The sequence below is a fragment of the Scardinius erythrophthalmus genome (genome assembly GCF_964197995.2).
Source record: "Scardinius erythrophthalmus genome assembly, chromosome: 10".
NCBI classification, from domain to species: Eukaryota; Metazoa; Chordata; class Actinopteri; order Cypriniformes; family Leuciscidae; genus Scardinius; species Scardinius erythrophthalmus.
Genome location: NC_138230.1, coordinates 36,006,357 through 36,019,310, shown reverse-complemented (window position 1 = coordinate 36,019,310; position 12,954 = coordinate 36,006,357). Strand labels below are relative to the sequence as shown.

The 12,954-nt window shown below is 38.6% G+C and overlaps 1 protein-coding gene across 2 annotated transcripts; it reads left to right on the top strand.

Annotated features, from left to right (window-relative positions):
- Positions 1-376: 376 nt before the first annotated feature.
- Positions 377-12,529, top strand: LOC308697813 (homeobox-containing protein 1). 2 transcript variants are annotated; one of them, XM_081377403.1, is made up of 11 exons: positions 401-593; positions 1,090-1,201; positions 4,234-4,645; positions 5,030-5,115; positions 7,564-7,674; positions 8,517-8,642; positions 9,472-9,622; positions 9,879-9,961; positions 10,108-10,203; positions 11,024-11,145; positions 11,221-12,529. In XM_081377403.1, exons 2-11 carry the CDS (start codon positions 1,123-1,125, stop codon positions 11,362-11,364), a joined length of 1,410 nt encoding a protein of 469 aa, XP_081233529.1. In that variant the 5' UTR covers positions 401-593; positions 1,090-1,122; the 3' UTR covers positions 11,365-12,529. The 2 variants fall into 2 exon arrangements, with proteins under 2 accessions (XP_081233530.1, XP_081233529.1); XM_081377404.1 differs by lacking the exon at positions 8,517-8,642 and having other exon boundaries at positions 377-593.
- Positions 12,530-12,954: the final 425 nt, after the last annotated feature.

Here is a 12,954-nt window from a genome sequence, read left to right as displayed (position 1 = left end):
GTGCTGGATGAAGGACTACTCATCTTGCACAATGCAATAACTAAATGATACAGGATTAATATAAATAAAAAACAAAGATTTATTTGTGGTCAGCAGTATGAACCTCATGTCGACAGTGCAAGTAACATTCCTGGTGCATCATTCACATTGCTGTGTGCAAAAGAGGAACGCATGAATCCATACAGAATAGCAGTCCTGCGAAATCGGACAAACGTAAACAAACTTGACAAAAAGTACATACATTTTATATTTCACATCTACTCCCGAATATTTGCCCAAAGAACTTGCAAAATCTTTTTACATGTCATTAAAGATAGCATGGGAGTCTCTTCTGGCATCAACTTCCTGCATCCACATGGGACTGTCGCTGCGGGTTGAGAGGTCAATTGTTGACTTCCATATATCCAGTAATATTATGCTGCGGCATCCCAGGACAATGTGACCCTCCTCGGATCACCTTCATTAGCTAGTTGAAGCTCCTCGGAGTGCAAGTGAGCGCACGGGAGGGCCAGGATTACACCCAGGGTGTGCACCGACCGCTCTCCAGCGGCACCAGCTCAACTCCGGCTGCAGTTTGACGGTAGCGCGGGGAGGTAAGGCGGATAACTGCGTGATAGGCATAGGCTATAGCTTTTCATGCTAGCGGCATTACAGTTACTTTAGCGCTCTGTGCATCAAAGCTGTGCTACTATGAAGGCATCTCATACCCGCACTCATAAGTGATATTGTGAGACGCTAATCCGTTACAAAAACTAAAGCAGCGCATTTGTTTGTAGAAGTGCACGACTTTTACGCGTTGTCTGCCAGAAGTAAAAACCGTGCCAAAGTCAGTGGGTTCAGCTGCAAGTGTGAAAACAAAGGCGAAGATAATTCATTTTTGTATGCAGTTGCACAGCAGCGCGTGCCCGCTGGGGCTAGCCAGTTAGCGCGAGCCTGACACAAAATAAAATCATGATTACAAACGTGCTTTATCTGTTATTGAAGGTCTTTATTAAAGCAGACGTAGTCGAGTTGTTTGTATCGTTACTCTAGCATGAATAACCGACACATGCTGACTGGCTGTTAGTAGTTATTGTGATGTTTTGACAGCCCCCCTTGTCCCCTGCGGGTGACTCCTCGACCATGCGACAGTGGTGCCTTCCTGCTGTGGCTCCACGCGCAGAACCGCTCCCAACGGGCCGATTATCACCTCAAATATCAGGTAGGGCAAAGAATATGATGTGAAGCATTTTTTTAAATGAAGATAATCAAGCTAGATTTGCATTTCCTGAAGGAATGTCAGTGTTTGCAACTGCAAGGTAGTTAAAGAATTGTAAAGTACAAAGATAAATAGATAAGAAAGATATTTGAGATTGGCAGTGATGTAAAATATAGAAGAATAACTAGATGTGTCCAGTGTACCTTTTGGAATTCACCAATATAAATATAAAAATAGAATATAAAAAAGGTGTCTTTATTTATTCACCCTTCATGTTATTTCACACCTTTGACTGTTTATTCTGTGAAAAGTGCATTTTTAAAGAATCCTGCTCACTATATATTATATAATGAAAGTTAATGGGGACTGGGGCTATCAGGCTCCAAAATGAGAAAAAAGTACCATACAAGTATAATTAAAGCTTGTGTGATGTATTCCAAGTCTTATGGAATAGCTTTGTGTTATTCAGTTCAATTAAAATTTTATTTGTGTAGTGCTTTTACAATACATAGTTTCAAAGTGTAAGGAACATAGTTCAACATACTAAACTTGAAGTAAAAAAAAATAAATCCATATTATTATGCTCTTTTTCTTCTTTTTTCCTGTGCAAAAAAAGACCACAAGCCCCTTCTCCATTCATAATGCGCTCTGTTTGTTTGAGCATTCCAACCAACCTGACACAACAACACTGGCTCAACCAATGGCATGAGTTTAGGGGAGGGACATCTGTTTTCCTGACCAATAGCAGATTTTTGCTGTTCTATAGTGCCCACCCACATTTCGGTGGCTTTGGTTTCCAAAGTATTTTTCTTATACATTTTTCCCCATAGGGATTTTTAAAAAGTCTTATTTTAAGACTCATAAGCCACTTAACCAAACCAGCTATGAGGTGATTGTGAACTTTTAAAAACAAATTCCAAAAACTTTTTTTTTTTTTCAGAAATTTTTGTCCAATTTTTAAATACTTTTTTCAAAGTTTTAAATAAATTTTTCAAATCAAAGTACAAGACTGTGTAACAGCTTTAGTGAAGGAAATATTAATGCAAACATTAAAATATTTTAGTTGTTTAAGAGTGTTGGGAAATTGACTTACATTTGCAGTGCTTCATGAGAGTGGGCGGCACAATTTGCTTGTCTCAATTCTTTGATTGGTGGAGATTTCTCTGCAGAATCATTCATGGGTAATGTAGATGTTCACTAGGTATTCTGCTATTAAATGCGATTCTTTTTATAAGAAAAGTTCAAATAAAGCGAGCTGTTGGCTTCAACATTATTACACACCATTGATTTAACAACTTTGTAGTTCACAGTAACTCTGTCTTTAAAGGTTTATAAGTTTTCATAATATAGTGTCCAGCATAATCTCTTGTATTTTACACTCATTAGGAATGGTATTGGTGGAAAAGTTTTTGGTGTACTGAAATCTATGTATTCTAAACTTAAATCATGTGTGAAAGGAATTGATGGTTTAACTGAGTATTTTGGATGTACCATTGGTGTACAACAGGGCTGTATGGTGAGTCCTCTTTTGTTTATTCTTTTCCCAAACGAATATCTAACTATGATAAAGAAAAGCTGTAAGGGTAAAGGTATACAGATTGAAAATATCACAGAAGTGCAGACCTTGTTGTATGCTGATGATATGGCCAATGTGTCAGATACAATTGGTGGATTGCAGAAGGAAATTGAACAGCTCGAAATATTCTGTAACAGAGTGAATTTGGGTAAAACTAAAGTTATGGTTTTCAGAAGAGGGGGCGTTTTAAATAAGAACGAAAAATGGTATTTTGCCGGGGAACAGATTGAAGTGGTCAATGCTTATAAATACCTGGGTATGTGGTTTACACCAAAATTGTCATGGTGGAAAACCAGACAACATTTAGCAAACCAAGGAAAGAATGCAATGCTTTCTTTATTAAGGTTTGTTCGTAAGCAGAAATGTAGCTGTAACCAAGCGCTGTACTTGTTCGACCATATGGTTGCACCTATCTTATATTATGGATCTGAGATATGGGGCTTTGAGCCTGTGGAATGTATTGAGAATGTTCAGTTGTCCTTCTGTAAGAGACTCTTATGTATCAGTTCGAGTGTGAGCAATGTAGCTGTTTTGGGCGACCTGGGTAGATTTGCATTATCCACTACCTATATAAAAAGATGCATAATGCATTGGATAAAATTAGTGTCCATGCCTAATTACCGGTATCCAAGAAAATGTTATAATATGCTCTTTCAGTTGGATGAAGTAGGTAGAAAAACATGGGTTACCTGCATTCGAGTTCTATTGTATCTCAATGGTTTCTCTAGTGCTTGGGAGGCCCAAAGTGTAGGTGATACAAGAATATTTACATCTATTCTGAACCAATGATTTAGAGAAAGAGCACAGAATGCATGGTACACATCAGTCTTAGATAATAAGAAGTTGAATATATATTCACAATGCAAATCAATGGTTGTACAGGAGAGCTACATTGCATCTGTATATAACATACAGTTACGATCTTTGTTGTTATTCAGATGCTCTGGACACTGTTTGGCTATTGAAACGAGTAGATGGAGTAATACACCAATGACAGAAAGAATTTGTAGTTATTGTAAACTAACTAATATCTCTGCGATTGAAGATGAGAAGCATTTTTTGTATGACTGTTCTTTGTAAATGGATCTGCGTAAGAAATATCTGAGTGATCTCATACTTGTTGGTGATGTCTGTGTTGATGTGTCACAGGTTTGTGAGTCAAAACATGCATGGAGATTAGCATTGTACATATATCATGGAATGAAAAAAAGAGCATCTGTCATGCTATTGTAACGTTGGAACTATGGGCCGAGAGGCCATGTATTCCTGAAATAAACTACTACTACTTATCATAAGAAATCAATCAATTCTTACTCCCAGAACCCCACTGTTCTGCTATTTTTGTTGTTGTGGTGACATTAGTGGTGCAGAAACTACACACTTCTCATCTGATGTTTAATATAAAATCAAAACAACATAATTAGCTTTTTTTTTTTTTTTGTCTTTTCTTCTCCCGCAGATGTCAGGATGGAGTGTTGTGATGTGGAGCCGCGCTATACCATTGAACAGATCGACTTGCTCCAGCGTTTAAGGCTGTCAGGGATGACCAAACCTCAGATCATTCAAGCCCTTGAGTCTTTAGAGAGGCTTGATCCAGACCATCGAGCCCCATGCTGCAACAATCACTCGGCCCCACCCAGCGCCCCTACCTCCGCAACCCCCGCTGCCCCCTCGTCCTCCTCCTCTTCCTCCTCCTCTCTTACCTCAGCCACCACACAGACCCCTGTCATAGATGCTGCATTATCACCCAGCAACAGCTACGATGCCTCGCCTCCACCCCTGTACCCACCCAGCGGAGTTCAGAGGTCGTTTAGTTACGACTTGGCAGAAGAAGACTGGGATCTGGAGGAGAAGGTGGAGGAATACATGAGGTATTTTTTTTATGAGAGCAATATATTAGCTGCTTCTGTGGGATTCTCTTCTCAGGTCTACTGAGAGGAAGAGATTAATATAACAGTTGATAATGACAGTGAACGTCCCTGAGCAACAGTGTAATTTTCCTAGAACAAGAGCCCTTTCTGAATCAGGTCAGGTGGACAGTTGGTTCAGATGGATACTTTTTGTAGCTTTTTTTGTAACTGCTTTGGGTCTGCCACATAATATTTTCCCCATTTAAACATATATATAATGCAAAACCCCACGTTTTATAAAATCTTTTAAAGCAGCTGACTTTAAAAGATTTTAATGCTTAATGAAAATTAAAACCTAATGTTTTGACTTTGTCAATGTTATGCTTGTCTTTGTTTGGACTGTAGGAGAGACAGTAACCTTGTGAAAGAAGAGATAAAGGCTTTTCTCAATAACAGAAGGATCTCACAGGCAATTGTTGGACAAGTCACAGGTACTCTGAATGCTTTCAGTCTCGCAATGGATAAAATAGGGTACATGTTCATTTTCTAATTATGCAAAACCATCAGAGAATGGGTAACAAAGTATTTTTTTACTAAAACCATTTAACCTATATTAATTTACTGTACATTCACAAAGTATGAATTATTTCCTGTGCTGAACAGGAGAAATATATTAGTAATGTTTTTATTTACTTGCACATCAAGAATGTCAGACAGGGAAAATCTAGGCCAACCAAAACATTGACATGGAGGAAAAAAATCAGCAAGCATGTGAAACTGATAATATCTTGCTGCAAAGAGGTCAGAGCTGATGAAACATGCGCATAGAGAAGATGGATATCGAACATGACTGCACAACAAACTTGCTTTAGTCTGTGGAAGCAACTGATTGCAAGTTCAGTTTGCATTTTCATCCCTTAGTTAATACGTTTCCCATTACTTTACACAGATTATACTATACAGTGAAAGATCAACACTGGATATTATAAGTTACACAGAGTACAAATGCTTTTACTATCAATAATCAGATTTTTTTGAGGACATATGCTTTTTTACTCATAATAGTGTGTTTGTTTGAAATTAAAGTTAGTTGGAAGTCAATATTACATCAATCACATGCAGGAATTTTATTTAATTTTACTTCAACAATATTTTAAAAATGGCTAGAGCCTACATATTTAGATAAAACCACACCATTTTAGTAATATTTATGTACTATTATAGTTTTTATTAGTATTTTGAATTAGCTTTTATATTTTCAGTTTTAATTTTTTTTGTTTTGTTATTTTGCTTTTGTCAGTTTTTGGAAACCTGTTGCAGCAAGATTCCATTTGTTCATTATGTTAACTACATTAGTTAAGATAATCTAACAATGAAAAAATATTCTAAAGAATTTATTAAAATCATTGTATGTTAATTTCAACATTATACTAATACATTATTAATTTCAAAAGTTGTATTTGTTAATATTATGTAACGGACCTGAGCTAACATGAGTTGTGTTTTTATTAACTACCATTAAAATAGATGAATAAATACTGTAACAAATAAATTGCTCATAGTTAATGTATTGACTTACGTTAACTATTGGAAACTTACACTCACCTAAAGGATTATTAGGAACACCTGTTCAATTTCTCATTAATGCAATTATCTAATCAACCAATCACATGGCAGTTGCTTCAATGCATTTAGGGGTGTGGTCCTGGTCAAGACAATCTCCTGAACTCCAAACTGAATGTCAGAATGGGAAAGAAAGGTGATTTAAGCAATTTTGAGCGTGGCATGGTTGTTGGTGCCAGACGGGCCGGTCTGAGTATTTCACAATCTGCTTAGTTACTGGGATTTTCACGCACAACCATTTCTAGGGTTTACAAAGAATGGTGTGAAAAGGGAAAAACATCCAGTATGCGGCAGTCCTGTGGGCGAAAATGCCTTGTTGATGCTAGAGGTCAGAGGAGAATGGGCCGACTGATTCAAGCTGATAGAAGAGAAACTTTGACTGAAATAACCACTCGTTACAACCGAGGTATGCAGCAAAGCATTTGTGAAGCCACAACACGCACAACCTTGAGGCGGATGGGCTACAACAGCAGAAGACCCCACCGGGTACCACTCATCACCACTACAAATAGGAAAAAGAGGCTACAATTTGCACAAGCTCACCAAAATTGGACAGTTGAAGACTGGAAAAATGTTGCCTGGTCTGATGAGTCTTGATTTCTGCTGAGACATTCAGATGGTAGAGTCAGAATTTGGCGTAAACAGAATGAGAACATGGATCCATCATGCCTTGTTACCACAGTGCAGGCTGGTGGTGGTGGTGTAATGGTGTGGGGGATGTTTTCTTGGCACACTTTAGGCCCCTTAGTGCTAATTGGGCATCGTTTAAATGCCACGGCCTACCTGAGCATTGTTTCTGACCATGTCCATCCCTTTATGACCACCATGTACCCATCCTCTGATGGCTACTTCCAGCAGGATAATGCACCATGTCACAAAGCTCGAATCATTTCAAAATTGTTTCTTGAACATGACAATGAGTTCACTGTACTAAAATGGCCCCCACATTCACCAGATCTCAACCCAATAGAGCATCTTTGGGATGTGGTGGAACGGGAGCTTCGTGCCCTGGATGTGCATCCCACAAATCTCCATCAACTGCAAGATGCTATCCTATCGATATGGGCCAACATTTCTAAAGAATGCTTTCAGCACCTTGTTGAATCAATGCCACGTAGAATTAAGGCAGTTCTGAAGGCGAAAGGGGGTCAAACACAGTATTAGTATGGTGTTCCTAATAATCCTTTAGGTGAGTGTATATTAAAGTGTTACCTTTCTGTAATATCACTTTTAATTTTTTTTTAGTCTGGCATCTTTGGTTTTATTCTGGTCTTTTCCTGTCATTTCCTTTTGTATGACTGTGTGATCTTCTGCAGGTATCAGTCAGAGCTACATCTCCCAGTGGCTTCTGCAGCAGGGGCTTGAGATGAGCGACTCCAAACGCAGGGCGTTCTATCGCTGGTACCTGCTGGAGCGTAACAGCCCAGGTGAGCTGTGCTTCCTCATCAGGGAGACGACTTTCCAAAAACAAGGGCGTGGCCTGAATTTTAGGCTTGGGGCTGGCTTATGTTCAGTTTTTTTTTTTTTTTTTTTTTTTTTTTGGGTCTTCACTTGCCATTCTGCCATATCTTCCCTATATAGTTTGCACGGTCCTTGAAGGCTTTACATTTGAAAATTCAGTGTTATTGAAGTGTTATTGTATTGAGGACATGCTATGTCGTCGCACCGAATTGAAATGAAATCAACTGGTGTCATTTCCCATCAGTTATGCGCTTAGGTTAATGCTGTTCTTGGCACATCCAAGAAGTGTAGGTTGCAATCAGAAATTAGCTTTAAAGCCTTTTTGGCTGTAACACCGCCAACACTCGCATCATCTCGCATTTATAATACAGAAAACATGTTGATGCTTGAAGGAGCTAATTAAGTAATGTGACGCCCTCCAGGACCACTTCTGCTCTTCATCTCCCAGGTTTGACCCTCTTCTGTAGCTCTCAGTCCTGATCCTGGGTTTGTCAAATGCTGGTTTTCATGTCCTCTTTGCACTGAAGTGCAACTAACACCTGACCCTACTAACAAAGCCCTGAGCATGACGCTTTTACATTCTCTGCGGCGCTAGAGAATTGAGCATGGCTCCAAGAACCTAATCACGTTGAATGTCTATTAACGCTGCTATCTACAATTAAGTTTTACTTACTTTAACGATCTACAAGGATTTTCATTGAACGCTATGTTAATATTTGTTTACGGTCATCACCATTAATTGCAAGTTTTCGGCCTCTCGAAGGGGCCCTAGTTAACACAGTTTTCTGATTGCCCAAATGGGTTAAAGGAATCAGATGGAGTGAAAACCAGCATGCTCAGGTCCCCAGGAGCAGGACTGACACTCCCTGGAATAGGCAGAGAGAACTGCTGATGCACCTCCTCCCCTGGTACTCTGCTCACCAAGCCCAGTCAGGTAACGTCCACGCAGCAGGGAAACACTGCTTAAGTTTACTTAATTACAAATGGTTTGGGAAATTAATATTTGTTCTCTTTGAGTCTTAAATCACCTTTTCACTATCTCCAACAAACATTACACCAGAAGTCATTCATTTCCAATGGAGAGTAGTATGTGAGCTGCGTAGAGTTTTGATTATATGCAATTTTTGGATCCTATTTGAACTCTGAGTGCATTAAAATATTTAAACTTTTGTGGCCAGACCTGACCATATGTGATGTATTCTAAGCAGAACTTTTTTGAGTGCAAGTTGAGAGTTACAGTACCAATAGTTTTGCACTAAAATGCGATTCTTTAAACACTACATAAATCATTTTCTGAAATAATTATTATATAATGATGATTTTTTTGTTGATTAACCCTAGAAAACTTACTATGCTTTAAAGTCTTTTAGAATGGCTATTTAGACTTAAAGGGATAGTTCATCAAAAATAACACCTGGGTGTCATTCTAAACCTTTAGGATTTTCTTTCTTGTGTGGAACACAAACTGAGAAATTTAACAGAAAATGTAATGCAATGAAAATGGATGGGGACCAGGAACAGCTATGGCTACGATTCACTTTCATTGCATTGAAAAGAGCAGTGTGGACATCCTTCTATAAATATCTCCTTTTGTGTTCTAAGGAAGGAAGACAGTCATGCTGGTTTGGAACAACTTTAGGGTTAGTAAATGACACAATTTGTATTTTCTGGTGAACCATCCCTTTAGTTTGTTTTTAGCTACATGTGCAGTGAATTCATATTCTACTGTTATTTTGGTTTGTGTGCAATAATGTTCATAACAGGCACCACATTGTCCATGCGTTCACTGGTTAAAGAGGAGCCCGACTGGAGGTTGGCTGCAAGCCCCGCAGACAGGGCAGCGGTTGGGCCTTTTAGACTGCGCAGAGGTAGTCGCTTCACCTGGAGAAAAGAGTGCCAGTCAATCATGGAGAGGTAAATGACAGAGCATTACTGTCTTTGGCACCATTTGGATTGTAATAGTTTCTCAGGGTGACATCTGTAAAAGAACATATGCATGGCTCCTTTAAGATAAAACTCACAAAGACAAATACATGCTGCAGTTAAAGGTGCTCTAAGCGATGTTGGGTGAAGTCACTTCTTGTTGACGTGCAAAGTATTGTCAAACAAAACTGTTTCCTGTTGGTTGGTTTCCAAGTCTTGTTCTGATTCACTGTGTTTGTTCTCATAGTTTCTTTATAGAGAATCAGTATCCTGATGAGGCCAAAAGAGAGGAAATTGCCAATGCCTGTAATGCTGTCATTCAAAAACCTGGTAAGTGATTGCAATCAGTATCTAAGCCGCCTCAGAACCAGACCAGTCATATCATAGCCATGCCATATTTGTTGCAAATGTACCCCTGCCTCACTGAATGCCAATTTACTTTAAATGATGAATTTCTTGCATAAATGTTGTTTCAGGATGCAAACTGTCAGAATTTGAACGAGTCACTGCGCTCAAAGTGTACAACTGGTTTGCCAATCGGAGAAAGGAGATGAAGAGACGTGCCAACATAGGTGAGACTGTAACAATCATAGCCTGACACTCGCTGATTTGAGTGAAACACAAAAATCAGAAGTTTATCTAGGATCCCTAAAGTTTTAGTTTTTTTCCTCCAGTACTCCATGTGGAATATTTCACACATTAAGCCTCCAAAACGAATATTTCAGTAACAAAATCACATAGTGCCTGTCTGTGGGCTGTCTACTTGTGTGATTATGAAGTACCGTTCAAAAGTTTTCAATTCAATTTTTAATGTTTTTTGAAAAACCAAGGTTAAAATGCATAACAAACAAGCAATATAGTAAAAACAGTAAAGCATTGTTACAATTTAAAAATATCTTTTACATTTGATTACATTTTAAATGCATTTTATTCCTATGATGGCAAAGCTGAATTTTCAGCATCATCATCACTCCAGCCTTCAGTGTCACATGAAGCTTCAACAATCATTCTAATATGCAGATTTGTTGTTCAAGAAACATTTCCAATCAGTTGTGCTGCTTTATATTTTTGTGGAAACCATGATGCATTTTTTCAGGATTCTTTGAATAGAAAGTTTAGAAGAGCAGCATTTATTTGAAGTAGAAATCTTTTGTAACATTATACATGTTTTTACTGTGACTTTTAATGAATTTATTGCAAAAAAAATCTTAGTGTATAATCCCGTGACTTGTAGACAGGCAATTACATGTTTTTTTTTTTGTTGTTTTTATTGGAAGCATTCATTTCAGTTTGAGACATTCTTTATTTTTCTTGACAGGAAAGCCTTTGCAGGATTTTTAAACTGTCATCGTTATCTCTTTATACTAAACGCTTTCTCTCTGTTTCACTCAGAGGCTGCCATACTCGAGAGCCATGGGATAGAGGTGCCGAGCCCCAGCTGCCACTCCAACAGTGAAGAGGTTGAGGCTCAGGAGTTTGGAGATCAAGTCATGAGTCAGCGTTTCTCTGAGCAGGTTGTTGTAAATGCACTATTCGGACTGCTTTTGTGGTCAGGATTGTTTGTTTGAATGTGACGGGTTTGTTTCCAGGAGGATCTCTCCCAGAGAAAAGACATTGAGCCAGAAGGTGCCATGCTACCTCCTGTGGAAGTGGTGTCTCTTCCAAGCCCGGCCTCTCAACTCATGGAGCGGAAACTGGATGAATCGAAAAGAGAGGCCATCGATGACGATTAAGCGATGAGCCGAGTCATACTTTTGTTCCAAAGTGGCTTGACGTGGCTGTTTCCAGCCAAGCCTGACACACTCAATTCTCTGGTGCCTCTAGTGGTAGGGAGGCCACTCTATGTATCTACAGTAATCACGCTTGTAGTAACGGCAATATTTACTCTATATAGTATATTGTGCATTCCAAGACCGTCTTAACGCTTCCTGCGAAAGGGAAAGATGCATAAGGTGCAAACTAGTAACTTTCTTATCACGCTAAAACTGTTTTCTTTCATTTCTCATATACAGCAGTTTCACCTGGTATTATCTCGAGCAAGCAGTCTAGAGAAACCTGCAGGACAGGTGTTTAATTTGACAGAAGGGGCGCACTGAACCCAGTTAGGAGTCTGTGTGAATTTTAGGAGCTGAACAGTCTCTTAGTTGTCATATGCAATAGTTAAAGGACAAGATGGGACATATACACCCCTGATAGATACACAAACTCAGGTAGAACCAAACTTGGCAGTTGAATGAGAAGATCCATTTTCACCATCATGGAAATCAAAAAGTGTTTCTCGCAATAATGGTTCATTGTGTAGAAATGTGACTTGTCAAGCTTACCAAACTGTACATATTATTTTTCACTTCTTTTTTTCAGGTGTAATCTGAAAGTAATATTCAGATGATCATGGCTCTCTTTTTGTATACTCAAAGCTCTTTGTATCCAGCCACTTAAGCTATACTGACCCTGACTAGTGTGAGGGGTCTAAAATGCTTCAGAAGTTTTCCCCCTTAAGTATTATTTGCTATAAGCATCATTTACTTACCTATTTAATAATGCAGTATGTAAAACTAAAAGTATAATATCAGCATCTAATGCAACAATGCAGCTGCTTTTCAATGAATTGACATATACAGTTTGATTTTCTGCATTTTAACGAAAGCCAAAGCTCGGCCAAGTTGTAAAACAATGCATTTTACATGAACATAGTTAAATGGACTAAACGATTGCTTACGGCACATCAACGTGCCACGGTGAGAAATGCTTTGAGCGTGTAAAGGCTTTAAGCTGCCCAGTGTGATTATTCTGGCCTATCAGCTTTGTACACACACAGGATATGATGCTGCACGCTGTCAAGGCCCCCTTACTGTGTGCTTTTTTCCTAATGACAAAACAATAAAATGAATAGACAAATGTAGTGTTGAGTTTGAGTTCAATTTATAAATTGTGACCCTGGATCACAAAACCAGTCACATGTCGCACTGCAATAGGTCAAAATTAAAAATGGACAACTTTAAAGGCGATTTTCTCAATGTTTCGATTTTTTTGCACCCTCTGATTCCAGATTTTCAATAGTTGTATCTTTGCCCAAATATTGTCCTATCCTAACAAGCCACTCATCAATGGAAATATCAGCTTTCAGATGATGTAGAAATCTCAATTTCAAAAAATGTACCTATGTGACTGGTTTTGTGGTCCAGGGTCACAATTATTGTTTTTAAGGTAAAACTTGCATTACTGGGCATGATGTTTGGGGTCGGTAAGGTTTTTATTATTATTATTTCTGAAAGAAGAGTCTCGTGCTATTGGGCCACCGTATAATGCTCAACAAAGTTGCA